Consider the following 27,792-nt stretch of genomic DNA (forward strand, 5'->3'; position numbering starts at 1 on the left):
ATGTGTGATTCTCAGTGGGGTATGTAACTCCCTCTAGTGGGTCATAAAACTGATTTAAATTGCGTAATATTACAGTGGCTTCAACTTTTGCCCTAAAGTAAAATATGAAGTACAGTTCAGGTGTCATCTTTTTTAATTGGATTATATTGTTGGTGATATTGGTGATATGAGGCAAAAATGTTCTTGTGCCAGTACTTCTTTAAAAAAAAAAAAAGTATTTACTGTCATACATACATGTGGCGTGTGCTGATTCTACCATTTAACTATGTTGTCACTGGGTGGTTCTACAGGAGCAAAGTCAAAGAGTCATAAAAAAAAAAAAAAAAAGAGAGACTTCCTTCTTCAGTGTCATTGAGGGAACAACATCTCACAGGAAAGACCAAACCCTCAGGTAAGACTTGACTCTCAAAAGTATATTCTTAAATTCAAAGTCATCTTATTTTAAAGGATGCGATCTACGTTTTTTTGTTTTGTTTTTTCTAACCAAGCCAATTCAATTCAATGAAAAAAAAATTACACTGGTATGTAAATATGCTGCGGCCCTAACAAAAGACCAAATGATATACTGTACGTAAATCATTGGTGGGCAACCTTGGCCATGGGGTCCTAAACTTGTCCCAGAAGAGTTTTAAGAATTCGAAAGGAAAAATAAAACCTCACAGGAAGTGTTATAAAAAAATATCCCTTGGATGACTTCATCAAATGACACTACGAGTGAAAAAAATTTTTTCTTCCAGATTTCCAGTGATGCATCTGTCAAAGGTAAATGATTTTTAAAAATGATTTAATAATAAGAACAATAATAATGCTTCAGCATATAAAGTGCATCTGGAAATTATTTACTGGATGTAATACACATTTTGTTATAAGGCTGCCTGGAATATAACCCAAGGTGGGAAAATTGAAGTACTGTGAAAACTTTCTGGATGTGTTACATGCATATGCAATTACTGCTGATGTTTCATCAATTAGGGGGATTTTGTGTGGGTGGACACCGGGGCTGGCGTACCCATCGGGGCCCAGGTGAAAGTGACTGACACGGGGCATCTTCAACTAATCGATGACGAAGGAAAGGTAATTTAAATATGAAAATAGATAGCGATGATTACCGTAGTTGTGTGAGCTAGTTCGGCTCTGCATTTGAAATTATCCCAAACTTTGGAAACGTATGCACTTTTTTTTTTCTTCTCGCTTATTGTTCTGCTTTAACCGTGTTAAAAAAATAATCACAGCAATATGTTGCAATTTTGTGAAAAATCTCTGATATCAAATGAAATATGTCCAATTTCAAGATCAGCGATGCAGTGAAAGCGTGAAATGTGATACGGGAAAGGCCGACCGTATGTACTGTGTGGCGTGTCAATGAAAAGATAAATCTGTCAAGTTCTTGGTGACGTGTATGAACAAACCCGACTTCCAGGAGCACAAAATCACCAAGGGTATTGAGGGTGGCCTGCGGCCCATGCACCCCACTTCGGTGCACGGTGTGGACGACATGATCCGGTTGGGGGACCTGAACGAAGCCGGCCTCCTCAGGAACCTCCTTGTGCGGCACAAAGACGGACTCATCTACGTAAGTCCATCCCGCCTCGCATTTTATGGGCCGTAATCGCCTTGCTGGAAGTGCTTAATCTGCGCCCTGGACTTTGCACCCCTCTTTTGGGTGTTTTATCACTCGTCTCCACGGTGACCAATCGGCCTCTGCCGGTGAAAGGAAACTGAAGTGAGATTGAGGGTCGTTTTTTTCACGTGTAGTTACGCATGCTGTAAATGTCAGAGTCAACATGATCAGTGTTGAGGGCGGACGGGGTGGGGGCCGTGTTGGCCAGAGTTCCAAAGGGGGGTCGTAACCACAATGGCCACCACTTCTCCTCAGTTCTTAGTTCCCCGTTAACCCGTCTGTCATGGTATAAATTCTTATTTGTTCTTCACAGAGGATAAATAATATATGCCTGTAATTTTTTTTCAGGTTTTTTTTTTTGTCATCTATATGTCCGCATTTTTCATTGCACCGTCCAGGTCTGTCAATGGGCAATTTAAATTTAAATTGCTGGGCAATTAAAAAAAATATATATATCTCCAGATCTTTTCCTTTTTTCCATACCCATTTAAGAGCCTTGTTCGTAATACCTCAGATCCGCACTTTTTCCCTTCAAACACGTTTGCATGATGTTCGTATGGAAATGGACAGAGTGGTGTACGATGACAGTCACCAAAGCAGCCTGTTACCAATACTAACTCTGGGAGTACAGTGGCCCCGAAAGCAGTAAAAGACATGAAACGGCTTACCCTGTGTTTTTCAGACATTCACAGGCTCTATCCTGGTGGCGGTGAACCCCTATCAACTGTTGCCGCTCTACACGGCCGATCACGTGCACCAGTACACGGACCGGCGTCTGGGCGAGCTGCCACCGCATGTCTTCGCCATCGCAGACAGCTGTTTCTTCAAAATGCGCCGCAACCGCAGGAACCAATGCTGCGTCATCAGGTTTGGGGACCTTTAGGGTTCTTCTAGTTGGAAAACGTCACAATTTCTTCTTACCTTTACAGTGTTACCTTGACTTCCGAGTATAAGAATGTTAGTCTTTTGGAGGGGCTGGAACAGATTAATGGAATTTGCATTCATTTCAAAGGGCAAAGCTGATTTGAGTTACGAGCATTGTCATGGAAACTGATTGGTACCACTGTACTCAGTTTTTCCCTTGCCTTGTAAAATTGCCCCATCTTGAAACTGTTGGTAAATCTGTATTTTAACCATACGAAGCACTTTGTGAGTCCTCCGTGTGGGAAGTGCAACATGAATAAAATATTTATTCCCGTTTTGTGTGTTGCGGTGCCACAGTGGGGAATCAGGGGCCGGCAAAACGGAGAGCACCAAACTCATGCTGCAGTTCCTCGCGGCCGTGAGCGGCCAGCACTCTTGGATTGAGCAGCAGATCCTGGAGGCCAATCCCATTTTGGAAGGTTAGTTTACAACAGGGGTTTTCTTGGCTGAAATTGAGCCAGAGGTACCAGTTGTCATCATCTCGGAGCTTTTAGAGCCAGAGTTGGTCGGCTACTAGGTGGAGGCGGCCGTTCTGGTCGACGCAAAACACCAAATTGTCCTTAGCTGTGAAAGTGAGTGTGAATGGTTGTTGGTTTTTACATTCCCTGCAATTGGCTGGAACCCAGTCAAGGGTGCGTCCCAAACTCAGCTTGTATCGACACCAGCTCACCCACAACCTTCCGCGAGGAGAATTTTTTTTTTTTTTAAATGGATGGCTGGAAAAAAACATAGCTTCTCACTTCCTCTAATGACACCCCGCAGCCTTCGGGAACGCGAAAACCATCCGTAATGACAACTCCAGTCGCTTTGGCAAGTACATCGACATCAACTTCACCAAAGGGGGCGCCATCGAAGGGGCTCGCATCGAGCACTACCTGCTGGAGAAGTCCAGGGTGTGTCGCCAGGTAAGAACACCTCGAGGAAAAAAATAAAAATCGACTGGGTTGTCCTGAAGATGAAGAACAACGTTTGCTTTCCAGGCACCCGAGGAGAGGAACTACCATGTTTTCTACTACCTGCTGATGGGAATGCCGGCTGAGCAGAAGAAGATACTTTCGCTCGGGAGCGCCGCTCAGTACAACTACTTGACAATGGTATTGAACGCACTTTAGACAGACTCCTAGTCCACGGATTAAAACACACACACACACACACAAACCTGTACTGTTTGAACAGGGGAAGTGCACCAGCTGCGAGGGTCGTGACGATGTGAAGGAATACGCTCACTTCCGCTCGGCGTTGAAGATCCTCATGTTCAGCGAGAACGACACCTGGGAAATCTGCAAGCTGCTCGCAGCCATCCTACACATTGGCAATGTCAACTTTGAAGGTGAGAGAGGTGCAAGTTGGCCATAGTTTTACGTTGGTATAGTCTTGGTCCCGACTTTTCAAGGTCTTGGTATATGACTTGGTCTCAGCTACCAAATTCTTGGCCTCGATTTGGTCTCGGGTCTACAAATTCTTGGTCTTCTTGAAGTCTGGTATTTAACTTGGTCTTGGCTTCTCTTGACTCATCCTAAACCCTTCAAAGTCTTGGTTTTGACTAAGATCTCCAGATTGTGGTCTTGACTTGGTTTGGGTTCCTCTTGATTTTTGGTCTGGGATCCTCAAATATTGAAAATCTTGGTATTGATATGGTGACAATGGCGTTAAGTTTTTGTCTTGAGTTGGTTCCAACTCCTGCAAGTCTGGATCCCAGTCCAGGCTCTCAAAGTCTTCGCTTTTGAGCTCGTCTCTGCTCCTAAAAGTCTTGCTTTTGAGTTGGTTCTCGACTTGGTCGAGTTCTTGACTTGTCTTCGATCCTAAAAATACTCCAGCTTCCCTCCATTTCAGGAACCATCATTAACAATCTGGAGGGCTGCGAAGTCCTGGCGTCATCACATTTCGACATGGTGTGCCAACTTTTGGAGGTGAGTTTAAAAAATATTTGATAGCAAATGCAAGTTAGTTGTTGTTCAGTCTTGACACCACTTCCTGTGATTGCCTTTTGTCCCTTAGGTGGAGCCGAAAGTTCTGGAGAAGAGTTTGACTCAGCGTTCCTTTATGACCATTCGGGAGAGCGTCAGCAAAGTTCTGACCTCAGCACAGGCCCAGGATGGCAGAGACGCCTTTGTCAAGGTAACAGGAAGTCACTCCTTCGCGTGTATTAAACTTGCAAATGTGAGATTTTGGTTGAAAATGTCCTGGCCCTGAAAGCATCTTTGTCCCCAGCTCTCACAATTTTAATCGAGACTTGATTTTTGCTCCTTGCAATTATGGTTTCTACTTGGTCTCAAGCCCTTTAAGTCTTGGTCACAACTTGTTCTTGTCTACTTAGTCTTTTATTTTGACTTTGTGTCAATACCTCATTATCTAGTTCTTGAGACTGTCCCAACTCGTCAAAGTTTTAGTCTAACCAAGGTCTCTACTCTCATCTTCGAGTCTTATCGTGACTTCTTCATGGCTCCTTAAAATCTTCATCTTGTCCTGATCCCCAACCCTCAAAGTCTTTGCCATGACTTGATTTTAGACCCCTACGCCCCCACCTCAGGATCTTGGTTTCGACTTGGCCCCAACCCCTGAAAGTCTTGATTTGATCTTGACTCCTCAAACTCTTCAGGACTCTCAACATGTCTTAAAGTAGATATTTTGTTCTGTTGATAATCTACTGTGTGTGTGTGCGCGCGTGTGAACCTCTTGTGCTTCGGTGGACACACTTTATGACAGAAATGATTTTCTTTATGGTCCGCCAGGCTATTTACGGCCGTCTTTTCATTTGGGTGGTGGACAAAATCAATGCGGCCATTCACAAGCCGCCCGGGGAGTCCGACGAGGTCAGACAGTCCATCGGCCTCCTTGACATCTTCGGCTTCGAGAATTTCAACACAAACAGGTCAGTGTTCTCCTCTTGGAGAGTCCGATTTTTCTGGCATGATATATGAGCCGTCTCCTTATCTATGTTGTTTTCGTAACTTTTGGTTGGCAAAAGATACTCACACCCTGCACTTGAGTAGAAGTAAAAGTACTGTATTTGTGTGAAAAAAAATAAAACAAAAAAATCTGAAAAATACACTGGTGCCTTGACTTCAGGGCGCCTCCATTTACTATTTTCGAAGGGTTTTTTTTCTCTTTTTTGCTTTGTGTTGCATGTGAAAATTTACTTCAGATGCGACACCATCAAAGGAAAGTGAAAAAAATGGTGGGAATTCTCAGCCTTTTATTGAAGAGTCAAACAAATGTCTGGAAAGTGAACACGAGCTGCTGTAGTCCACAACTCGTGCCCAGACACTCACACGTAGACTAATCAGTCAACTCCAGCACCTGACAACACTCACTCACCCGAATACAGTGGGGGCTCAGAACCGTGCCCTGCCGTGAATGTCAAAATCAGCAATTATAGTGACACCTCCCTTAAGACAAAGGACTACTTTTGTCTAAATGAAGCTTCACATCAGATGGAAACAAAACTACAGTGTTATTGTCAATATCTGTTGTCACAAAAAACAATTGTGGTGTTTTTTGGTGGATACTTGAACGGATTAATGACATTTCAATTAATTCCAATGGGGAATATCGATTTGATATGTGGATCAATGGAAATTATGTGCTTGTCAAAGAAATTCAACTTATATATCAAGGAACCGCCGTTCGCTGGTAAAGTACAATGAGCAGAAAAATTGACTGACGTACAGTAAGGACGAATTTGGATTTTCCCACCACTGCAGCTTTGAGCAGCTCTGCATCAACTACGCCAACGAGCAGCTGCAGCAGTTTTTCGTCCGACACGTGTTCAAACTGGAGCAGGAGGAATATGCCAGAGAAAGCATCGTGTGGGAGCGCATCGACTACAAGGACAACCAGGAAACTTTGGATGTGCTTGCCAACAAGGCCCTCAACATACTGGCCCTCATAGATGAAGAAAGCAACTTCCCCAAGGTCCAAATTCTTGAATCTTTTTTTTTTTTTAGGTCAAAATGTTCCTGTTCAGAGTTCAAAGTGTTTGTATTTGTTTTTGGGTCTGCCTCATCAGGGTACGGACACCACCATGCTCCAAAAAATGAATCAGGTTCACGGGAAGGGCAGCATCTACATTTCCCCCAAGAATAACTACGAGACTCAATTTGGAATCAGTCATTTCGCAGGCGCCGTGTACTATGACTCCAAAGGTAAAAATTGAACAAACTAGCCGACGGTCATTTTCAGAAAGGCAACCCTTCAAAGTCTGGCCTCAAGTTATGGTTTCAAGTCGAGGTTAGTGTCAGAAAATCGAGTTTGAATCCGGTAGTGGGATTTAAGAGCAGGTTTCAAACCAGGATGAGTGTTTCAGGACAGTTTCAAATTTGGAATACAGGCCTGAGTTCGGGCTTCAAATAAGGATTTAAAGCTACTGTTAGGGTTTCAAGTCAGGGTTTCAATTTAGAGTTTCAGGAGAGTGTCATGGTTCAAATCAGGTTTTCAGATATGGATCGAGGGTTCAAAGTGTTTGGGATTTGAATGAAGGTGCGGAGCCAAGGGTTTCCGTCGGTTAGGGATTTAGGACAGGATTATAGTTTAAAATGAGGGTTTCAAGGGTAAGAATTTTAAATGAGGGTTTCACAGCAGGGTTATGGTTTCAAATTTGTATTCCAAGACAGTGTTAAACTTTCAAATTAAGGTTTGGGGTTTTAGATTACAGTTTAGGGATACAGGACAGGCTTCGGGTTTCAAATTTGCAGTTCAGGACAGGGTTAGGATTTCAAGCCAGTATTATGGTTTCAGTTGTGCCTTCCACACAAAATCCAAAGCAACATCTTGAATTTTCTTTATCGCTCTAAAACCTATTCCTGCCAAAGAGAAAATGTTGTGAACTAAGTCCCCGTTTCTCAAATAAAACATCCCAAGGTTTCCTGGAGAAGAACCGTGACGCCCTGAGCCTCGACTTCATCCAGCTGGTGGAGACATCCAGTAACAAGTTGCTCAAGATGGTCTTTCACAACGAGATGTCCACGACCACCAACAACAGTACCAAGAACACAGCCAACCCCAAGATGGTCATCAACACACCCAAGAACTCGCTACGGGTCAGTTAGCATTACCCGCAAAGCTACCATAACGCTATCCTGACCCCTGTCCTGGAACCCTCATGTCAAACCAATAATCCTGTCCCGAAACCTTGAATACTATTTCAAAGCAATTTGAGATGCTAACTTCTAAAGCCCAGGCCTGAATTCTTAACCCAAACCCCTAATCCAGGACCGAAACCCTGATTTGAAACCATAACCCTGTCCTTATCCCCAAAACCTAACTTGGTGTTAGTAAGACTAAATTTCCTATGTTTTGTGTGTAACAGCAAGCAAACGACGGCAAGAAGCGAGTTCCCACGCTGACCGGTCAGTTCCGTCAATCCCTCGACTCTCTGATGAAAACCCTGACAGCGTGTCAGCCGTATTTCATCCGGTGCATCAAACCCAATGACTATAAGAAGCCCATGGTCAGCGCCGCCCACCCCAACACACGCTAACAGAGGACACATATGCATTTTGATTGGATGTTTTGTGTGTGCGCGGGTGTGTGTGTATTCAGTTGTTTGACAGAGAGCTGTGCCTACGTCAGTTGCGCTACTCGGGCATGATGGAGACCATCAGGATCCGCAAAGCCGGTTATCCGGTACGCTATACATTTGACGAGTTCCTGGACCGCTACAGGGTTCTTCTCAAGACCTACATCTGTGACCCACAAAAGGTGCGTGAACCTGTTGGATATTCAATCTCTTGGACTTGAATTATTTGTCTAGAGTTGGTCTCAACCCTTCAAAATTTTGGTCAAGACTTGATTTTGGTTCCTGGGTAATGAGTATCAAAATAATTGTTCTTTTGTTCACGGCCTCTCAAAATCTTGATCTGCGCTCAATCATCAAATTCTTGGTCTTGATTTACTCTCAACCCTCAAATTTGTGATCTTGTCTTGACTAGACGGCTTGGCCTTGACTCTCGACTTTTCAACACCGTTAGGCTTCTCAAAATCTTGGTCTTGTATTGGTCTCTATCCCTTAATATCTGAATCATGATCAGTCAACTGTTCTAGTCTTGTTCTTAACTTGGCCTAGACAACATTTTGGTATTGACTCGTTGGCTCGTTTGTGACTCGGCCTCAACCCCTTCTTACCTTCTCAAAGTCTTGTTCTTGACATGGTCTAGATTTCCTCAAAATCTTTGTTTGGCTCCTCGTTCTCAACCGCTCAAACCCTTGTTCTGGATGTAGTCTTGGCTCGTCAGATGATTATTTTTCCGACTGTGCGGACAGGAAAGCAAAGAGAAATGCTGCGAAAGCATCTGCGAATCTGTGCTGGCGGGAGAGGGTGACTGGAAGACTGGAAAGACAAAGATCTTCCTCAAGGTGAGCTGACGTTGAATGGTGAAGGAATTATATGATTTAAAAAAAAAAAAGCAACAAATCCAGAACAAATGACCCTTAGGACTTCCACGACACCATGCTGGAAGTGGAACGGATGAAAGAACTGAACGTCAAAGCGCTTTTGATCCAAAAGGTTCTACGAGGCTACAAATACCGGTAGAAGAGAAAAGATATCACGTGCATGTCTTCTGATCATTGTTATTGATGAGTCATGGCTCTTTGCAGAAAACAGTTCCTCAAGAAAAAAGCAGCTGCTCTCGTCATCCAGAAGCACTGGCGAGGACACAAAGGGAGACAAGTGTACCGTGTGGTAAGTCCAGACAGCAACTTTATATTCTTCGTAGATATTCACAAAAGGTTTGGGGCTTCTGGTTGAGATTTTTTGATGTTCTTCACTGAGCTGAAGGTCAAAATTTGTAAGTAGTGCACTGCATTTAGGATTAAAATGATCCCTCCTTGTTCTTGTGAAATCTTTTAGGTCCAAAAGGGCTTTGCCAGACTTCAAGCACAGGTTCGCTCCCGCCAGCTGCACCTCCAGTACAAGAGAAAGCGGCAGGCAGCCATCTTGCTGCAGGCACAGGTGCGAGGCTATGTGGCCCGCAGGGACTGGAAGCGCAAGAGGGACGCTGTGGTCTTCCTGCAGGCGCACACCAGAGGCTTTCTGGCCAGGAGGACTGTCAAGAACATGAGGAGAAACGTAAGACCACCGTCAACATCTGAAACATTTCAAATGTATTTCTAGGTCAGCAGAGTTAGCCTATGCCAGATGTACGGATTCAAACAGTGTTTACAGTTTCAAACAAGAGTTATGTATCTATCTATATATTTAAGTATCTGTCAGCTAAAGAGAAAGAAGCGGAGCGTCTGGCCATGCTGAAGCGTCAGAAGCATCTTGAGGACGTGCTCAGGCAGAAGAAGGAGATGGAGGCCCAAGCCCAGTCCGAGTCCATCATGGATCAGCAGGTGGACGACATCTTTGGATTTCTGCCCGTCATGGTGGGGGGGCAAGAGGGACAGGCGCCCGAAGGGTTTGAGGTGAGGACACATAAGGCTCCCCTTCTGTCCTGCTTTTATGTCAACACATCGTTTCTGTGTGCTTTCAAGACCTTGGAGAGCAAGCGAGTTCTGCTAGAGGAAATCGACATCGACACCATCTCCATGGAGGATGAAGACCTGCCCGTAGAGGACCAGGATGACCTGGACGATTACCCCTTCTCCAAATTGGCGTTAATGTACTTCCAGGGCGGTGCGTCACATACGCACATCCGCCAGAGGCTCAGACGACCGCTGCTTTACCATGAGGACGAGGGAGATGTCCAGGTACTTCCTCATCCACTAACACCTCATTCCAGACCAGCTATAAAGTTGAGAGTTTTCCATTTGGCAGCGACCCAGCTGCCAGCTATCGTGAAAAAAATTGTAATTCTGTAAAATAATCCTCATTTTTAGTCAATGTACCTGTAATCTGATTACATTGTTTTTCTGCAGGTGTAACAGAATAGTTCTGAATACATAATGCCAGTATATGTATTCAATTCCTCCCCAAGCCCGCAAGTGACAGACACAACACGAGGTTGCAGTCAGCAGCTAGCGGCCAGAAGAGGAAGCTAACATAGGAGTTGATGACAGGCTAGCTCACAGCTCAACAGTTGACTAGCTAACTTGTGGCTAAGAAAAATTAGAACCTAATAGAGGCGTCAACATCTTCACCCTAATGTAATGAACGATTCAACATCATACGTATAAAAGATTTTACATCTCGATCACAATAACAAGCTTTTGACAGCTAGCCTGTCGCCAAGCTAGCAACTAGCTTGTTAGCGACTTCACGGTTGTCTGGAATGTAGCCCAAATATTTTTGCAAGTTTAGCTCATTTTCTCATGATGTCATTATTTACTTGTTCCTCTTCTTGTGTGGTTATTAGGCCTCGCTGAGCGTTTGGTGGATCATCCTGAGGTTCATGGGGGATCTTCCTGAGCCAAAAAAGCAGTTCCAGTTGCAGGGAAGCTCCTCACAGGGGCGCTTTCTCAATCAGGACGAAATCGACAGAAAGGACAGACGTCTCAGCCACATGGTCGGGCTAGATCAGGTACAAGGCCCTTGGTCTCGTAGTACAGATTACTGGGATAAATTCCAAACAAATCAGGGTTTGAAATCAGGGTTCACAAGGTTAGTGTTTAAAACTTTACAAAAACTCTAAAATCAAAAGAGTTCTCCATATTTTCATTTTAGCGTGTGCTGCGGAACAAAAAGGGCCCGCAGCCTTCTCCTGTTCAGGAGGAGTCCGCTCCCAACAGAAAGGCGTCCATGTTCACCGATCTCCTGTCGAGAAACAAGAGGGCCGCTCCGGGCGAGGTGGCCCCAAACACCAAGGTCTACACCGTCCCTGAAGGGAGCCCTCGCACCCGAAAGGGCTCCAGCTTCACAGACGTACTGTCCCGGAATCGGAAAACCTCCGGCGTTCAGGAAAATGGAATTCCCAGATCTTCTTCCAGCTTCCGGAAATCGTCCATCATTATGGAAGAGGTGAGACAGAGACTTTTAAACTGTCCTAAGAATTTTTTGGGTGGGAGTTTCCCGTCAATAAACTATTTCGCCTTGAAAATAAACATACTTCCAGGTGGTCATAGCTCTGGTGGCAACACTTGTAAACAAACCCTTTCGTGTCAATTGACCGAGGCAGAGCGATTGAGAAAATGTTAAATTGCTCGAATTATTGTAACCTTCTCTTCTTCTGTATTTTGTATCTATAAAGTGTCAGTTGAGATGAAGATGTTATGTGAGGTGAATTACTTGGAAGGGAGATGAAACGCTCGGCGTAATTTATATTTCGAACAGGTCATATTAAAGGCACAGACGTGCTCTTTGGATACTATTCTGAAAAGCAGATACGAGCTAACAAGGTTAACCAAATATTTTTGACACATAGACCTGTTTCAAAATTATCTTCCAAAAAACTGACGATGAATATTTGGTTCCCAGTCTGGCTCTTTAGTGTCCAGTCTTCCACTAGGCAGTCTTACAATCCCTTTCATAATTTCTATGTAAGAAAATGCCAAAAAAAAAATATTTTGCGTTATCTATTGCGGTACAACCACAAACGTTTTTGTCATGATTTCAAGCAAGTAAATGACTCTTTTTGCCGACCTGGAACGACCTAGCTTCACCGTTCACAAATATTATATCAAGGTCTATGTTGCCTTTAGTCTGAGGATCCGACGGAGGTGTCCAAGGCTCCCACCCTGCAGACGGTGAAGGAGGATGGTGACGATGTCTTGATCGGGGAGGGTCCCACCCTGGACCGGACCCTTACGTCTCTGGAGAAGCTGCACATCATCGTGGGCTATGCCATAGTCCGACGTGACCTCAGGGATGAGATCTATTGCCAGATCTGCAAGCAGCTGCAGGACAACAATAACCGCAACAGCTACTTCCGAGGATGGATCCTGCTCTCACTCTGTCTGGGCGTCTTCCCGCCGAGTGAACGGATTATAAAGGTGAGGAGAGGCCATTTTGACACTCGCGAGCTATCGTAAAAGGCTACACTTTGTTCTGGTGTATTATAAAAATGTAAACTTCAAGTACACAAAGCAATCTTACCTTTGTTGGTATATAAATAAGCACATGAGAGCTAATTAAATTGGTGGCTAGCTAGCCAGTAAGAGAAACAAATTTCACCACTCTACATCGGTCATGTTAAAACATAAGAAATACAGAAATCACTATTAAACAGACAGTTAGTGGCTAGTAAGCATGAGAAATATCCAAGCAGATAACACACCCTGACACTAATTTAATGTAAAACATCAAACATGACATGACGTATTGTACACGTTAACTTTTATTCACAAGTGACAAACGTGGCATACAACCAGCCGGTGGTTAGCTTGCGACTAACAAGCATGAGATGTCTACATTGTAACAGTACATCCAGAGCTTCATCCGCTTCGCTCCCAGCGGCTACGCATCCTACTGTGCCGAGAGGCTGCGTCGCACCCTTACGAACGGTGCGCGAGGGGAGCCCCCCGCCTGGCTCGAGCTACAGGTACTGCGACTGATTTAGCGTCAAATTTCATAGAGCAGCCTGATTACATTTTTTTGACATGACAGGCCACCAAGACGAAGAAGCCCATGGTGGTGTCAATCACGCTCATGGATGGGCGCTCCATCAACCTTCCCGTGGATTCGGCTTCCACTTCCAAGGAGCTGTGCCAGCTCCTCGCTAACAAAGTCAAACTCAAAGACATGTTTGGCTTTTCCCTCTACGTTGCTCTGTATGAAAAGGTAAACGGTCAGTCAGTGGTCTGAGTAAGTCCCAACATCCCTTGAACCAAAAACTGCGGCTCTCACTCCCTAATACTTGCTTAATGACATCACCTCTGCACTTCGCATCATAGCCTAACGGTGGGTTGCCAGGTATGGTCGGGATACTACTTCCAAAAACAAATCAAGTAGCGCAATAGCCCTCTAAACAACGTCAAATGTAAACAGGAAAGACTTGTCAAGATCTTTCATAGGTTTTGCTAGTTTTTAGTACAAGCAAGTCCCAAGTACCCACTCAAATTAGCAACTTAAGTCTGACTTAACTCATGTGACATAAATCCCCCACCTTATCCGGGGTCAAAGTGCAGGTAAGATGGCCCTAACTTGTGGACTCTGGTTGCCCAGGTGTGGGCCCTGGTCAGCGGCCGCGAACATGTGATGGACGCCATCTCCCAGTGCGAGCAGGAGGTGAAGCGGCGCGGCGGGCAGGAGCAACACGCGCCCTGGCGCCTGTTCTTTCGTAAGGAGATCTTCACGCCATGGCACGACTGCGCCGAGGACATGATCAGCACCGAGCTCATCTACCAGCAGGTCGTCCACGGCCTGAAGTTTGGAGAGTACCAAATGGAGAAGGTGAGCTCGGACCCGGATGGTACGGATGCTCCATCAGTAAACTGTGCTCCTTTTCTGAAATCGACGCAGGAAGAGGATCTCGTCCACCTGGCCGCCAAGCATCTCTATATCCAGCACGGCTCGGATGACAGCAGCGAGGCGGTGCGGGAGGCTGTGCAGGCCTGCGTCAGTAACCCCCTGCTGGAGGCCAAATCTGAAGGCAAATGGGTGCAAATGATTTCCACGGCCCACGCGCAGGTCAGTTGCATTCCTCCATTGTCACCCCTGAGCCCCCCCCGTTGTCTAATTTTTGGGCTTCTTTTGTGCAAAGGGTTCATACTTGAGTTCTCTGCAAAAAGCGGATTCGGTGAAGGCGGAGGTGGTGGATTACGCCCGCGAGAAGTGGCCCATCTTCTTCTCTAGGTTCTTTGAGGTGGTCAAGGTGTCAGGTAGGATTTAAGTCCATCGGTAATCTATGAGCAGGGAACGGGGAAAAAAAGTGTCAAAGAATGTCCGACAATAGGGCGATGATCACACTCCTCAGCCTCCCTGGGAATAATGTTGAGGAGAATCCGGCCAGGAGATGAACCTCAAGGTACAGAAGGTGGAATAAGACCTTTGTTCCGGTCATGGAGGTCTAGGACCAGACCCTCAGAAGCGTGCTTCCCAACTTGGATTTTGGGGCGTGTCCCTGCCAGTCACGGTCCCTTAAAAGCTTCAGAACCCCCCCCCCCCCCCCCTTTTACGATATGCCTGGTCATAAGGACGCTGGAGGTTACTGTCCTACCAGTCCACTCGTGATCTGCAAAAGTGGACTCGGGGAAACTGGATTCTTCTTAGTTGTCCAAATCTTTAGTACGGAGTTGACCCCAAATTTCGAAGTCCTTTGTCATGTTTCCAGGTCCTTCACTGCCAAAGAACAAGTTCATCGTGGCCATCAACTGGACTGGCATCACTTTCCTGGATGAGCGAGAAAAGAGACTACTGGAACTCTCCTTCCCAGAAGTCACCGGCGTTAACTCCATGAGGTTCGAGGCTAGAAAGCAGGAAGGGATTCCGAGATCACTCCATACCTGAAAGCTCAAAGCCATCTTTTCTTCTCCCAGAGGTGCTAAAGGCCCGGTGGTGTCTTTGCTGACTCTGAAAGGAGACTTCACGCTGAACGGATCCACGGCGACGGACATGGCCGAGTTGGTCACCATGTTCCTCAGCGGACTGACCGAGCGCTCGCAGTATGCCGTCACCCTGAAGGAAATGGAAAAGCGAGGTTTGTCAGCGCATCGCTGGCTGTGTTCATTGATAACCGCTCAACTTCTTTGTATTCCTGACAGATGACCCAACGTTCCTCAGCTTCAAGAAGGGCGAGCTCATCGTCATACTTAAAGACAATGAGTTCTCGCAGCAGCGCGGCTGGATAAACGGGCAAAATCACAGCACAGGAAAAACAGGGGCCGTTCCCACGGAGGCCATCTTAATCCTGCCCACGCTCAACAAACCCACAAACGAAGTGATGGTAAAGACACAGGTTGCTGTCGTGCATCTTCGATAAGCTTTTTTTTTTCTCCCCTTAATTCAGGGGTATCAAACTCATTTTTGTCGCGGGCCACATTTTAGTTACCGTTTTCCTTGCAGGGCCGTTATGACTGAAACCATATAAAGAAGTCAAGCATAAAAGTTTGTTCATTCATTGTTTAAGTTTCTGAAATAAGGGGAACAAGAAAATGCTTACAGTATCACTCTTATTTATTACAAATGAGAATTTGAAATTTTGGGAGCGATTTTAGTAAACGTCATGAAAGTTGCCATCTTTGATTTGCTTTCGTGGGCCACATAAAATGATGTGTCGGGCCAGATATGGCCCCCGGGCCTCGAGTTTAAGACCGGTGCCTTAATTGTTTTAATTTTGGTTTCCCATCTTCATGTCAGAGCCTGCTCAACCTATCCCCCAACCAGCGGAAGACCGTCCTGGCCAACCAGAAAGAGACCGGCACAGTGGAGCGACTCGCTCCATTTACCTTGAGGGAGTTTTCCCTCGAGTACTTCAGGTATTTTCACCTTGTTCGTGACAACCTCGATCTGCCTAGAGGAGATTCTCGGAACTCATTCGTGTCCGTGATTCGACAGGCAGCCCGCAAAGGATGTCAACCGGCAGGTGATGTCACGCAATGCCGCTCCCGAGAGGCTATGGTTGAACTCGCGTGAGCCCATCCGACAGCCCCTCCTCAAGAAGCTTGTTGGCAACTCGGATTTGAGCCACAAAGCCTGTCTGGCCTTCACCGATATCCTCTTGAGGATTCCATTTTGCATCTCAAGTCTGAATATTGCCTCACCCGAATCCAACTGTTCCTATTTTCTCCCTGACTCCCCCTGCACCCATCCTAAAGTACATGGGCGATTACCCGACCAAGCAGGTCCAGAGTCCCCTTGAACTCACCGATCAGATCTTTGGGCCCGCCACGGAAAAGGAGACCCTCAGAGATGAGATCTACTGCCAAATTATGAAGCAGATGAGCAGCAATAACAACCGGTAAGACGCAGTCACGTTCTTGTGATTATCAGCACCGCGCATTGCTACTTTTTAAACCCCTCGTGTATCATAAACTGCTCCGAATCCATTTGCAGGTTCAGCGTGGAGCAGGGTTGGCAGCTGCTGTGGTTGTGCTGCGGCCTCTTCCCTCCCAGCCAATCGCTCCTGAAGCACGCGCAGCGATTCCTGGAGTCTCGGCGCACGCAGCCGCTGGCCTCCGACTGCCTGCAACGACTGCAGAGCTCTTTGAGGTCAGGAGAAGACCCCCCCCCCCCCCCGTGGGCATGCGCAGAACTGCGGAACATCCATCCATCCATTTTCCGATCTACTTTATACATCATCAAGTCAATGAGATTGACCGGCGCTTCAGAGCTTCTCCTCTCTTGTTTTTGTTTCATTTTGTATCATGTCGAACATGGTGCAGAATGGACGCCAGGAAGCTTCCGCCGCACCAGGTGGAAGTGGACGCCATCCAGCAGAACAGCACGCAAATCTTCCACAAAGTCCACTTTCCCAACGACACGGGGCAGGTAATGACAAACTCATGACGCGCGCCGAACGCTGGAGAAGAACCTCGCCGCACGTGTCCGTTGTGTTTTAGATCTTTGAGGTGGCCACCAGCACCAAGATCAGGGATCTCATTCAGAACATTTCCAACAAGCTGCAACTGACCACGGCCGACGGCTTCAGCATTTTCATTAAAACACACGATAAGGTCCTTTTGACCCTTTTATTTTCACAAATGACCGAATATTTTGTTTTTATTTTTGTTTGGGTGTCTTTAATGACTTCTTTTTCATTGTAGGTCCTCAGTCTGAATGACAGCGACTATTTCTTTGACAGTCTGCGGCAAATCACAGACTGGTCCAAACAGAACAAACGCATTAAAGACGGTAATTCTTGGACACTCCTGATCTCGGAAATTCTGTGAGGATCCAGTATCCGTGTCCTCCGCAGGTGGTCAAGTCAGCATGCCCTACTTGGTTTTCTTCATGAGGAAGCTGTGGTTAAATGTGATCCCCGGCAGGGACCTCGAGGCGGACCTCGTCTTTCACTTCCCTCAGGTGCGCACCCGAAAACCAAAAAAATCATTTTACTCTCTGAATCATACCGCACATTTGGTGTGGGTGAAATTCGGCGGACGTGGATATCATAATCCGTTCCTGGGCTGTTTTGTGGTTTCCAGGAAGTCCCGAAGTACTTGAGGGGGTACCACGTGTGCGGCAAGGGCGACATGGTTCACATCGCATCCCTGCTCTTCCGCATTAAAGTTGGGAATGACAAGAGTCAGTTTGTGACCATCCCCAAGATGCTGAAAGAACTCGTACCCGGTGACCAGCTTAAGACTTTTTCCGAGAACGAGTGGAAGAAGGTACGACCGCGGGACGGAACCGACGGCTCCGTTTGAACGCTTTTGCTAACCAAAACAGCAGCACGTAGAGTCTCACCGACAAAGTGTATCATGTAAATGAGTCCCCTGCGTGTCCTTGTATGTTTCACGGTACTCTGCCACTTATGGCTTTTGTTTTGTGTTTGTTTGTTTTTTTACATCAGGGCATCGTGGCGTCTTTCAACAAGCAAGCGGGAATGACCGCGGAGGAAGCAAAAGTGGCGTTCCTGAAAACGGTTTGTCGCTGGCCAACCTTTGGCTGCGCCTTCTTTGAAGTGAAGGTGATTCCCCTTTTACCGCTCCTCCATTCGTGTATTCATTCTCGCTCCACATCGTGACAACCATGAAAACGTGTTTTCCACCCTTTCAGCAAACATCCGAGCCAAATTTTCCGGATATTGTGCGGATCGCTATCAGCAAGCAAGGACTCACCATCATACACCCCAAAACCAAAGTCAGGCAGACGCTTGCATGTGTGCGATGATGAGTGCCATCCGTGTTGTTAAGGCGTCTTTTCTCTCATGTAGGAAGTGTTGGCCAACCACCCTTTTAACCGCATCGCCAACTGGTGCAGCGGGAGCACGTATTTCCATATGACCATCGGCAGTTTGGTGCAGGGCAGCAAATTCCTCTGTGAAACATCACTGGTGAGCACTTTTTTTTTTTTTTGGTATGCCAGCCAGCCTTCCGTCTTCCAAATAACGACTTTTCCAAGTCTGCCATTTTGGTTTGAAGAGGCAAAAAAGTTTTTCCAATTTTGCTACCAAATTTAAACCTGGCGGGAAAGTTTCATGACTAGTCACACAACCCAAAACGTATCACAGCACCTTTTTGAAAATTCAGCACCCAAAGCCCTGAGGTCCTTCAAACCGGAAAACATTTCCACCTGAAGCTCACCATAATTCGGGTCACTCAGATAACACTGCCATTTAGATCACTGATGTCAAACTCAAGGCCCGGGGGCTGGATCTGGCCCGCCACATCATTTTATGTGGTCCACAAAAGCAGCTCAAATATGTCCACTTCCATGATCCTTTCTAAAATGTCCTCCAAAATGAATCTCCAGATTTTGTTCAATCGCTACCAAATGTGGCCCGTGTAAACTGAAATGAAAAAATTGCCCAAGAATCTGTGTTTTCACGCGGAGCATGGCGGCAAAATGCGATGACTTCACCAGACAACGGGAAATGCAAATGACTCCACAATTTATAGCATTCAACTCCCGACGCCAGTTTCACTTAGCAACATGAAACTTGGGACATCAAATCGGAAAAAGTTGGCAAGTAACGATCATGGGGCGTACGTGTCCATTTCATCTGCTTGAACCACTGTGTTGTCTCTGTCAAAATCAGGGCTACAAGATGGACGACCTCATCACCTCCTACGTCACCATGTACGCGCAAGAGAGGAGGCCCGTGCAGAGCAGGAACCACCGCTTCAAATGATGCCTGCATGACTACAAAGCACCTGCTATAAAGAACTCCATTGGACTCCACAGGAATTGCCGGAATATGCATTTTAAAATATTTATTCAAGTTCCTTTGCTCACCATATTTGTATTCATGACATTGCTTGATCTGATTGGATGCTTCACAAATAAAAGCTCACGTTATCCACGCAGATGAAATGTTTTCCGCCAAATTTCTCATCGACCTTCCTCACGAGCAGAAAAAAAAAAAAAGCAAGCTCGACTTAGTGCTGATTCAAGTTACGGACCGCTTGTTTTACTGTGTACGCCACATGACTTTCCAATGACGTTAGCTCGCTGTCGACCAAAAGTGATTACAATCTGACAACCACTCACACACACATAATCGCAGAGTGAGATCTGAAGCCACAAACGGTCAAATAAAACTGGACCAAAAAAAAAAAAAAGCAGAAAATACAGTACAGAAACCATCTCAAGATACTAAAAACCAAAATATACAACCTTGCAAGAAATATGTTAAAAAGTATCAGCAATACTGACAAATTTAAATCAAAATCCACCAAATCAGCTTAAAAATTAAGAAAAAAAAATCACCAAAACACACGAAGTTAGTGGTCAACTACGACTGGCATAGGAGAAGGACTCTGTCCTCAACTGCCGACCCCAATGTATGATTGTTCACTTTAGATTAACAGAGCAGCAAGAAAGACCAACACCCCCCCCCCCCCCACAAGAAAAGTCCATCAATACATGCAATTTTCACAAGGCGGTGATTTTCCTTTTTTTTCTGTCTTTCAGGCGGGAGAAGGAGTGCGACGGGGGCGGGGGCTGTACGCGCGGCAGACAGAGCGTCTCAGCCCGACAAAGCCTTTCGTTACGGGAGGCGGGGGGGAGCGGGGTGGGGTGCAGGGGCGGAGGTGGATTTGGGGTTTCTTTGTCCCAATTAGCAGTCGATTAACAGGGTAGCAATGTCAAGGCGCAGATAGTGGCCTTATTGTTGGCATCCATTTGCATGCGGACGGGGGGGGGGGACAAAGAGCAAAAAGGCCTGATGTGTGCGCGCAAGGACAGCTGTGCTCTGAAAGAAATATCTCTCCGCTTTCCACATCTGTGCCGCCGGCGACGTGACTGATTATTTTTGGTGGCGCTGTGAGTCGGCATGCCCCCAGGAGGCAGGGGACCAACAAGGGCCTCTGTTTCTTGAGTGTCCAATCCACCCCCCCCCCCCACCCCCACCCTCATCCCCGTCCGCTCCTTCTTCCCACCGGCAACACTCTTGTTTTGCTCCCGTTGCATGAGGCCCTCTGTGGAATCTTGAACCGAGCATCTCCGAGTCATCATCTCTGAGGCTTCACTCATAAAATTGTCAATTGACAACACTCTTTATCAGCAATGGGGGGGGCGGTGGCGGCAGGTCCGGGGGGTGTGTGTGTGTGTGGGGGGGGGGCTTCACGGTTTCCATGGAGCGGCGGCCCGACAAGCGGGTCCCCGGCCGGGCGAGGCATGCCATTCTTCTCCACTTAGTCTGACTCGGGGCTATTGTGGAGCGCAACAAGTAACTCTCTGAGGAGGAAGAAAGGGGAGGGTTCAGGGTTCAAACCCAAGCCTCCCGTCGGGACTCCCTCTCTCCGTTGTCAAATTTGTACAGGCACAAAAAGAGCCGCCGTCTCGCCGGCGAGAACATCTTGAGGGAGGAGAGGCGAGGGTTAGGTGAAGAAGAATCACGATCTGTTTATCTCGCAGTGCCCCCCGCCCACCACCACCACCACCCAAGGACGTCTTCATCCTCTGTGGCGATCAGACTATCAGCGGGTTTTTCCTTTTGGCTTTCTCTGAGAATATCAGGTGAGTCTTTTCAATTGCTTTTTTTTCCTTTTTTTTTTTTCTTTCAGAGAGCACAGTGTGTCACATGAGTCGGTATCACTTGACGATACCTTATGCTGTATCGTGATACATCTCAGATGTGAAAATCAAACGTATCTTTTCTGATCATAAGTTTTGGAGCAAGAAAAAAAATTGAACCGCAAAATCCATGAATTTATTCACAAATGTTTGTCCATCCAAACGGGATTCCATTCCTCGCCCAACTCCACCAACCAAATCGGAATCAACGTTTCTCAAGGTCTCACTTATCCGAGTCTTCAGATCAGCCACAAAAAGCCTTCTTTGTTCCACTGAACTACAACAATGAAATCAATGCCTCGCACCTTTCCCGCAAAAAGTGAAAACGTTGATTGTGGCCCGACGAGACCACCGCAACTAAAAACTTGAAGGTTTCAACTTACAAGTCAACCGGCTTTATCTTGCTACCCCTTGGCCAGTTCCTAAATTAGGACTTTTTGTAAAGTGACCTTGAATTATGAAACACTGTGTCATATAAAGAATGATTCGAGCTTTGTTTGGGAAGACTCTTTCAACCAATTTCAGTCACCTACACAATCCTCAACAGACAAAAAAATAATAAAATAAACACACCAATTTTGTTTACCAAAGGTTTCAATCATTTGTGATCATTCGTGTGTAGTGGTTCACATAACTGCCTTTCATGCAGCTGCCGTTGATCCAGGACATCGTCCACTGAGATGTCCATATATATACAGTATATATATATACATATATATATATATGTACAGTATATATACATATGTATATATGTATATATACTGTACATTGTCAGTGGATGACGGGGCACTCTTTTTTTTCTTTCTATTTGACATATTTAACTCTTTCACTGTAAATCTGAACATGTATAATCCGCATTGTTTATCAATATACTCCCGCAGCGGTCGATAAACGTTGGGCTACATGACGGAGTGTAAAAACAACTTCCTTCATTGGTATATACACACTCGAGAGATGTCGTGCTGAATACGTGACTTGGCTCCTATGTGACGTCAGTCCCCCACCGCCACCAAACGATGGGGCTGAGATGACCTCATTCCCAAATGCTTTGCGGTTAAAGATGTCAATCATTTATTTCTTCACCTTCCTAAATCGTCTTTGTTGTACGTTTGTTGGTTCGTACTGCAAATCGGATTCACGTGCACGTACCGCACTGTGTCTTCTTAATTTTGTCGTTGTTACTAACAATTACTCACGTGCGATACAAATCACGTTATCCGATCGAGTGAGAGAAAAGTTATTCATTTCCAAAGAATTATGCAAGTGGCAGAAGGAATGAAAGGGTGTCTGTCCTCATCGGGGGCGCACGAGTAACGCCGGCCCGAGGGCATCAAGACAAATTCCGCGGCGAGAACGTGTTCTTTTTGGCTGATGATTTTCTGGATTTTTTTTGCCACGTTCTCTCTATGAAAAGCCCGAGTCTCCCATTATCTTTCTATCTCTGACAAATCCGCTCAAGGAGCTTTTTGTTTTGAACTGACAATCCATCGAAGCGATTACATAAAAGAAAATGTTCAAGGCTTTCAATTAAAAATGGGATTAAACGGCATCACTGGGAGAAAAGGAGTGCCGTTTTTTTTTTTTTTTTTTTTTTGCAATCAATGTGTCCTTTGTTAACCTCGCGTCACTACTTGGAGTCGCTGTCTCGATAAAAACCAAAGACCAAGTGTGAAATCTTGGGTGCTGATGGACGCGGACATGAAATCGATCGCTCAAACTGCCATTTTACCAGCTAAAAAACATCTTAAGACTGAAGGGTCAAAATGCTCCCAGCAGACCAGAAAAAACTTCATCCATGCTTTATTATTATTTTTTTGGGCAGGGAGGTGTTATTGTAACTGTCTACTTTCTGGATTCCCTCAAAAGATCATCAAACACCTGCAGCTCATTCAAAGCACTGCAGATGGAGAAAGAGAACATACTAGTCCAGTTCGAAAGCCTTGACGCCGGCGGCTCCCAATCATCTGTAAATTGATTTAAAATTTCTGTGACTGGTCAGGAAATCACCAAACGGCCCGGGTTGGGAATATATTTTAAAAATGCGAATTGAATATGAAGCCAGTGGGGCTCTACAGACAGACTGGGGTCAATTCGTGGAGTCCAGTTTGGCAAAGCAAACAATGTGAAGCGGCATTTATTCTTGAAACTACTTTTATTCTTCTTGGCTTTTTTATTTAGATTTTTTATTTTGATAGCGGTTTCTTTGCAAATGCTTTTGGTGTTGTGCTTTTTGCTTGTACGTAAGCACATGCACACCACCAACGGTTTCGTGACCTGATCCCTGTGATTTTGTTGTCGGATTACTGACATGGTAATTTCCACTCTTGTCAGCTGCCTCTAATTAGTTTTCACTATTTGAGCTCACTTGGCAGCCTGACACCCCCCCCCCCCCCCACACACACACACTCCTCACCGAAAGCTGTCACGCAGAAATGCACACGCTGCAACGTCTGACTGACTCCCAATGCACCAAAAGTCAGGGCACTCGCAATCGAGACGGATTCCTTTCGGGTTTTCCTTGACCCGCCGTTCCTTTCAACATCTGCGGCGCCGTCGACAAGCTATTACTTTTTGGTCGTTCCCGCCCTGCTGTTGCGATGAAAAGGAACGCCGTAACAATATGGTCGTGATGCAGGGCGATGCAGTCTGTCAGAGGAGGGGGGGGGGGGGGGGGGGTCCCCGGGGGACCGGAGTCGAGGGTGATTCAAAGCAAGGTGTGTCTTAAAGATAACATGCAATCTCAAGTGGAATGCGGGAATGTGTTAGCCAAACTTGACTCCATTTTAGATGCAACTGGGGAATATCCTCCCAGGTTACTTCAAGGTTACCAGTTGAGGTTTATTTATGGCAAGACGCATTTTCTTGTTTTGTTTATGGGACACACCTTGAGCACTTTGCTTTCCAAAGTTCTGGTATGTGATTTTTTTGGGCTGTGCAAGCTGAATTTAGGCAAGAAAAGAAGCACCATGCATATTTAGGCCAACGAACGTTCAGATTCATAATCACACTTTTTGGACTATTTCCAATCCTCAATTCATCCGACGTGTCTGTTTTGGGGAAGTGGAGGAAAGAAACATGCAAACTGAAAGCCAGGGGAACAGATTTGAACCTCGACCAGCACAACCGCGAGGCAGATGCACCACACGTTGACCTCGGTGTAAAATCCTAACCGTTAATCTCTTCACCGTATCTCTGCGATTAGCAGAAAAGCGGACGATGACAGGAAACTGAACGCAGCAAAACGGACGTATAGCACACCGGTAATCTAAACCCTCTTGTCTCTGCTATTAGCGGAAAGCGGGACAGCGACAGGAAACTCGGTGCGGTGGTTTTTCACAGTGTTTGTCACAGGTCAGTCCCCACTGCCCAACAATCGATGTCAGTGTTGCTAATCGGCAAAAATAAAATAAAAAATCTGATCGTGACTTCACTTGGACTAGCTCCAAAGATCAAGATTTCCTCTGCACAAAGCAAGAGTCCCAAAACGCTGATCAGTCTTTCGGGTCCCCCTGCCCCTTGCTAATCCAACATTAGCGACAAATACGGCGGTGAACTGTTTGCTAGCTAGGGCTAGCTAGCAAACAGGGCTAGCGAGCAAACAGTTGAAACTTCTAAACTCATACGTTGTCAAACTTGTTTTCATCACAGGAAAGATTGTTGGTTTGGGGAGCGTTTCAGATTTTTAACAGATGATCCCATTTGTTTTTTTGTGTTTGTGTGTTTGTTTGCCAGACACCAAAGATGGAGTCGTCCGCGACGGAGCTGCCGTCCCTGATGCCCAATCAGACGTTCCAAAGCTGCGCAACGGAGTCGGCGATGGAGAACGTCCTTTTTGGGAGCTTCTACATCCTGATCTTCTTCCTCGCGCTCAACGGCAACAGCCTGGCGCTCTGGATCTTCTCCCACCAGCGCGGCACGTCCTCGCCAGCCAACGTCTTCCTGACCCACCTGGCCGTGGCCGACCTATCCTACGTGGTCATCCTTCCCCTGAGGGCCACCTACCACCTCATCGGGGGACACTGGCCCTTTGGCGAGGTGCCCTGCCGCTTGGCGGGCTTCCTTTTTTACGTCAACATGTACGCCAGCTTGTACTTCCTGGCGTGTGTGGCGGGCGACCGCTACCTGGCGGTCGTCCACGCCGTCCGCTCGCTGAAGGTACGCCGCGCCCGCTACGCCCGCATCATCAGTTTCAGTTTGTGGGTGCTGGTTACTGTCTCCATGGCGCCTCTGCTGATGACCCGCCAGACGCTGGAGGTGGACGGCACCACCGTTTGCTTGCAGCTCTACCGGGAAAATGCATCACGCAAGGCGCTAATTTCCCTCGCCGTCGCTTTTACGCCGCCCTTTCTCGCTACGCTGTCCTGCTACCTGCTCATCATCCGTAGCCTGCACCGGGGGTCCCGGCTGGAGCCCACCCTCAAACTGAGGGCCCTACGAACCATCGGTCTGGTCATGCTTATTTACGTGGTGTGCTTCGTGCCCTACCATGCTAGCCGCACCACCTTCATCTTGGGCTACAGCCACCCAGATGTGTCATGCCAGACGCGCCGAGGCCTGAGCCTGGCCAACCGCCTGACGTCACTCCTGACGTGCCTCAACGGCGCCATGGACCCGCTCATCTACCTTTTCGGTGCGGAAAAGTTCCGCAGTACCTTGATACGACTGCTGTGCAAAGGCAAGGCGGCGGGGGCGTCCGGAGCCACCAGTGGAGAGTTGAAAGGAACCCATGAGAGTTCTGTGAGTGCCAAGTCAGAGTTTTGAACTGGATCTTAATCCGCTAAATCATGGGTGTCAAACTCAACGTCCGAGGGCCAGATCTGCGCCCCCACATCATTTTATGTGGCCCTGCAAAAACAAATCAAACATGTAAACTTCCATGTTTGCTAAAAGCTCGACAAAAACTTCAAATTCTCATAGTTAGTAAGGCATATTCTTGTTACCAAACTCCTCATTACAGTAACTTAAACAAAACTTGAATAAACTGCTATTCTTGACTTCTTTATAAGGGAAACGGTAACTAAAATGTGGCCTGCAAGAAAAATGAATTTGACTTTTGACTTCCATGCAGCAACCACCCAAAACAATGACTTTTCCAAAACAACTTATACCAATTTTATACTTGACAAACACCCCAGAAAAACGTCAAGGTGAGGAAGCCTGTTTTTCAAATCCACTTGCAGCATTATATATTTTTCTATTCTCTCTGCCACAGTGGATGTAAATTGCTGGATCTGCATACATTTCTTTGGACTGGACATTGGCAAGCAGGTCCCTTGTTGTACTGGCCCCACCATGATTGCTCATATTAAATTTATTGCTTACTACAATATGCATTTGAACAGCTCAGTATTTGTTCATTCTCAACTCTTTTTTTTTCCCCCCTCTGCACGTTGGAGTGCCAAATTAAGCGACACATTCTCTGAACGTCATCTGTTTGACACTTGACCATTACTCTGTAGAGTATAATTATTATCTTTTCTGTTTCTGTGTTTAGTAAGATTTCCCATCACAGCAACCGTCTGAAACTAGGATAAAGATGAAGAAGGTTATGAAAGTTTGAAACTCTGATTCAGCAAAAAAAGGTCACATGCGGTAGTGCGACCCCTGTTGGCCTGACATAAAACCGTTGGCCAGAAATTTGTGGATTTTCACTGGTTTTACTCATAACCACCTTAATATTTGTCTCACGAAATGTTAATGACAGTACATCAATGGAATCATCTTTAAAAGATCTGTCTGATAATGCTGGTCTCATGTAAATAAATGTATCGTTGACATTTTACAAACATACCTATTCCAAACATTGGAGCCATAACATAGCGAGTACAACAAATAAAATAATTTCAATTGCCAAAAGTGCTTTTTCTCACCATGGAGGCCGATACTAACTGTCCATTCTGCCATGTTGTAGCGCTAGTGTAAGCCAAAGTGAGACCCAAAAGATGAAGATTAACATGATCACAACTCTTGCGTGATAGCATTTAGCTATTTAGCTTAAAGTTGAATCCTGTACAACCTCAAAGAATTGTTGAATTCACCCAATTAAATATTTTCGCAATATAGCTTTATATGATATTTACATTTTACATTTTTATACTATGTATTGCTATCACGGTTTGATACCGGTATCATATTTACTTGTGCTTAACAAATCTTCAATGTAAATATAAACATCATTGTCCAGAACTATGCCTTTAATTCCATTTCAAATACTTTTTTTTCTGACCAAATTAGATTTTTTTTCTTTCAAAATGTGACATTTTGTCCCCAAATATACATGGCAACTTTTTCTTTCAAATCTCACTCTTCCCCTCAAAAATATATTGCTTTATTTCGTAAAATTCAGACTTTAAACTCATTGTCTCACATTTTTCTCTTTAGTATGGCCCTAACTCTCGTTAAACCATTTTATCTCATGTATGGTAACAAGGTAAAAACTTGTATTGTATTTGTGAACTAATGGTATGCTGTTGTTAGCTTGTTAGCCAAAATGCTATGGTAAAGGCTAGCCAAGCTAACAGGATGACATTTTTATACTTCTCTTGCTTTTGTGCTTGTATATATGATTGTAAATAGAGAATGTAGAACATTTTCAGCCTTTTCATGACTTTATACTGTCAACAATAAATGTATTATGACAAAAATGTGTGGTTAATCTCTGAACATTATTATCAGTAAATTTAACTTAAAAAAAGACATTAGCCATCACAGTTTACTGTGAAAGTGGCTAAAGCTATTTAAAGATCGGGGC

The 27,792-nt window shown here is 45.7% G+C and overlaps 2 protein-coding genes across 2 annotated transcripts; both read left to right on the top strand.

Annotated features, from left to right (window-relative positions):
* The first annotated feature begins 275 nt into the window (after positions 1-275).
* Positions 276-19,330, top strand: myo7ba (myosin VIIBa). The gene is made up of 47 exons (XM_086115348.1): positions 276-391; positions 738-762; positions 973-1,074; positions 1,421-1,573; positions 2,304-2,488; positions 2,843-2,964; positions 3,308-3,450; positions 3,526-3,639; positions 3,722-3,875; positions 4,379-4,455; positions 4,544-4,663; positions 5,278-5,417; positions 6,250-6,460; positions 6,555-6,690; positions 7,406-7,584; positions 7,854-7,994; positions 8,087-8,245; positions 8,807-8,899; positions 8,979-9,073; positions 9,143-9,227; positions 9,396-9,614; positions 9,749-9,952; positions 10,022-10,237; positions 10,843-11,007; positions 11,151-11,444; positions 12,125-12,415; positions 12,844-12,963; positions 13,029-13,202; positions 13,587-13,814; positions 13,884-14,051; positions 14,125-14,242; positions 14,695-14,821; positions 14,900-15,060; positions 15,125-15,306; positions 15,720-15,838; positions 15,918-16,072; positions 16,167-16,320; positions 16,416-16,571; positions 16,745-16,850; positions 16,922-17,035; positions 17,126-17,213; positions 17,278-17,384; positions 17,507-17,692; positions 17,875-17,991; positions 18,081-18,164; positions 18,238-18,357; positions 19,063-19,330. The coding sequence occupies exons 2-47, from the start codon at positions 748-750 to the stop codon at positions 19,153-19,155; spliced, it is 6,690 nt and encodes a 2,229-aa protein (XP_085971474.1). The 5' UTR covers positions 276-391; positions 738-747; the 3' UTR covers positions 19,156-19,330.
* Positions 19,331-20,717: 1,387 nt separating this feature from the next.
* gpr17 (G protein-coupled receptor 17) lies at positions 20,718-27,650 on the top strand. Its single transcript, XM_086115742.1, has 2 exons — positions 20,718-20,984; positions 24,774-27,650. The coding sequence occupies exon 2, from the start codon at positions 24,783-24,785 to the stop codon at positions 25,800-25,802; it is 1,020 nt and encodes a 339-aa protein (XP_085971868.1). The 5' UTR covers positions 20,718-20,984; positions 24,774-24,782; the 3' UTR covers positions 25,803-27,650.
* Positions 27,651-27,792: the final 142 nt, after the last annotated feature.

The sequence above is a fragment of the Hippocampus guttulatus genome, chromosome 7 (genome assembly GCF_054856545.1).
Source record: "Hippocampus guttulatus isolate MCC_2025c chromosome 7, RoL_Hgut_1.0, whole genome shotgun sequence".
NCBI classification, from domain to species: Eukaryota; Metazoa; Chordata; class Actinopteri; order Syngnathiformes; family Syngnathidae; genus Hippocampus; species Hippocampus guttulatus.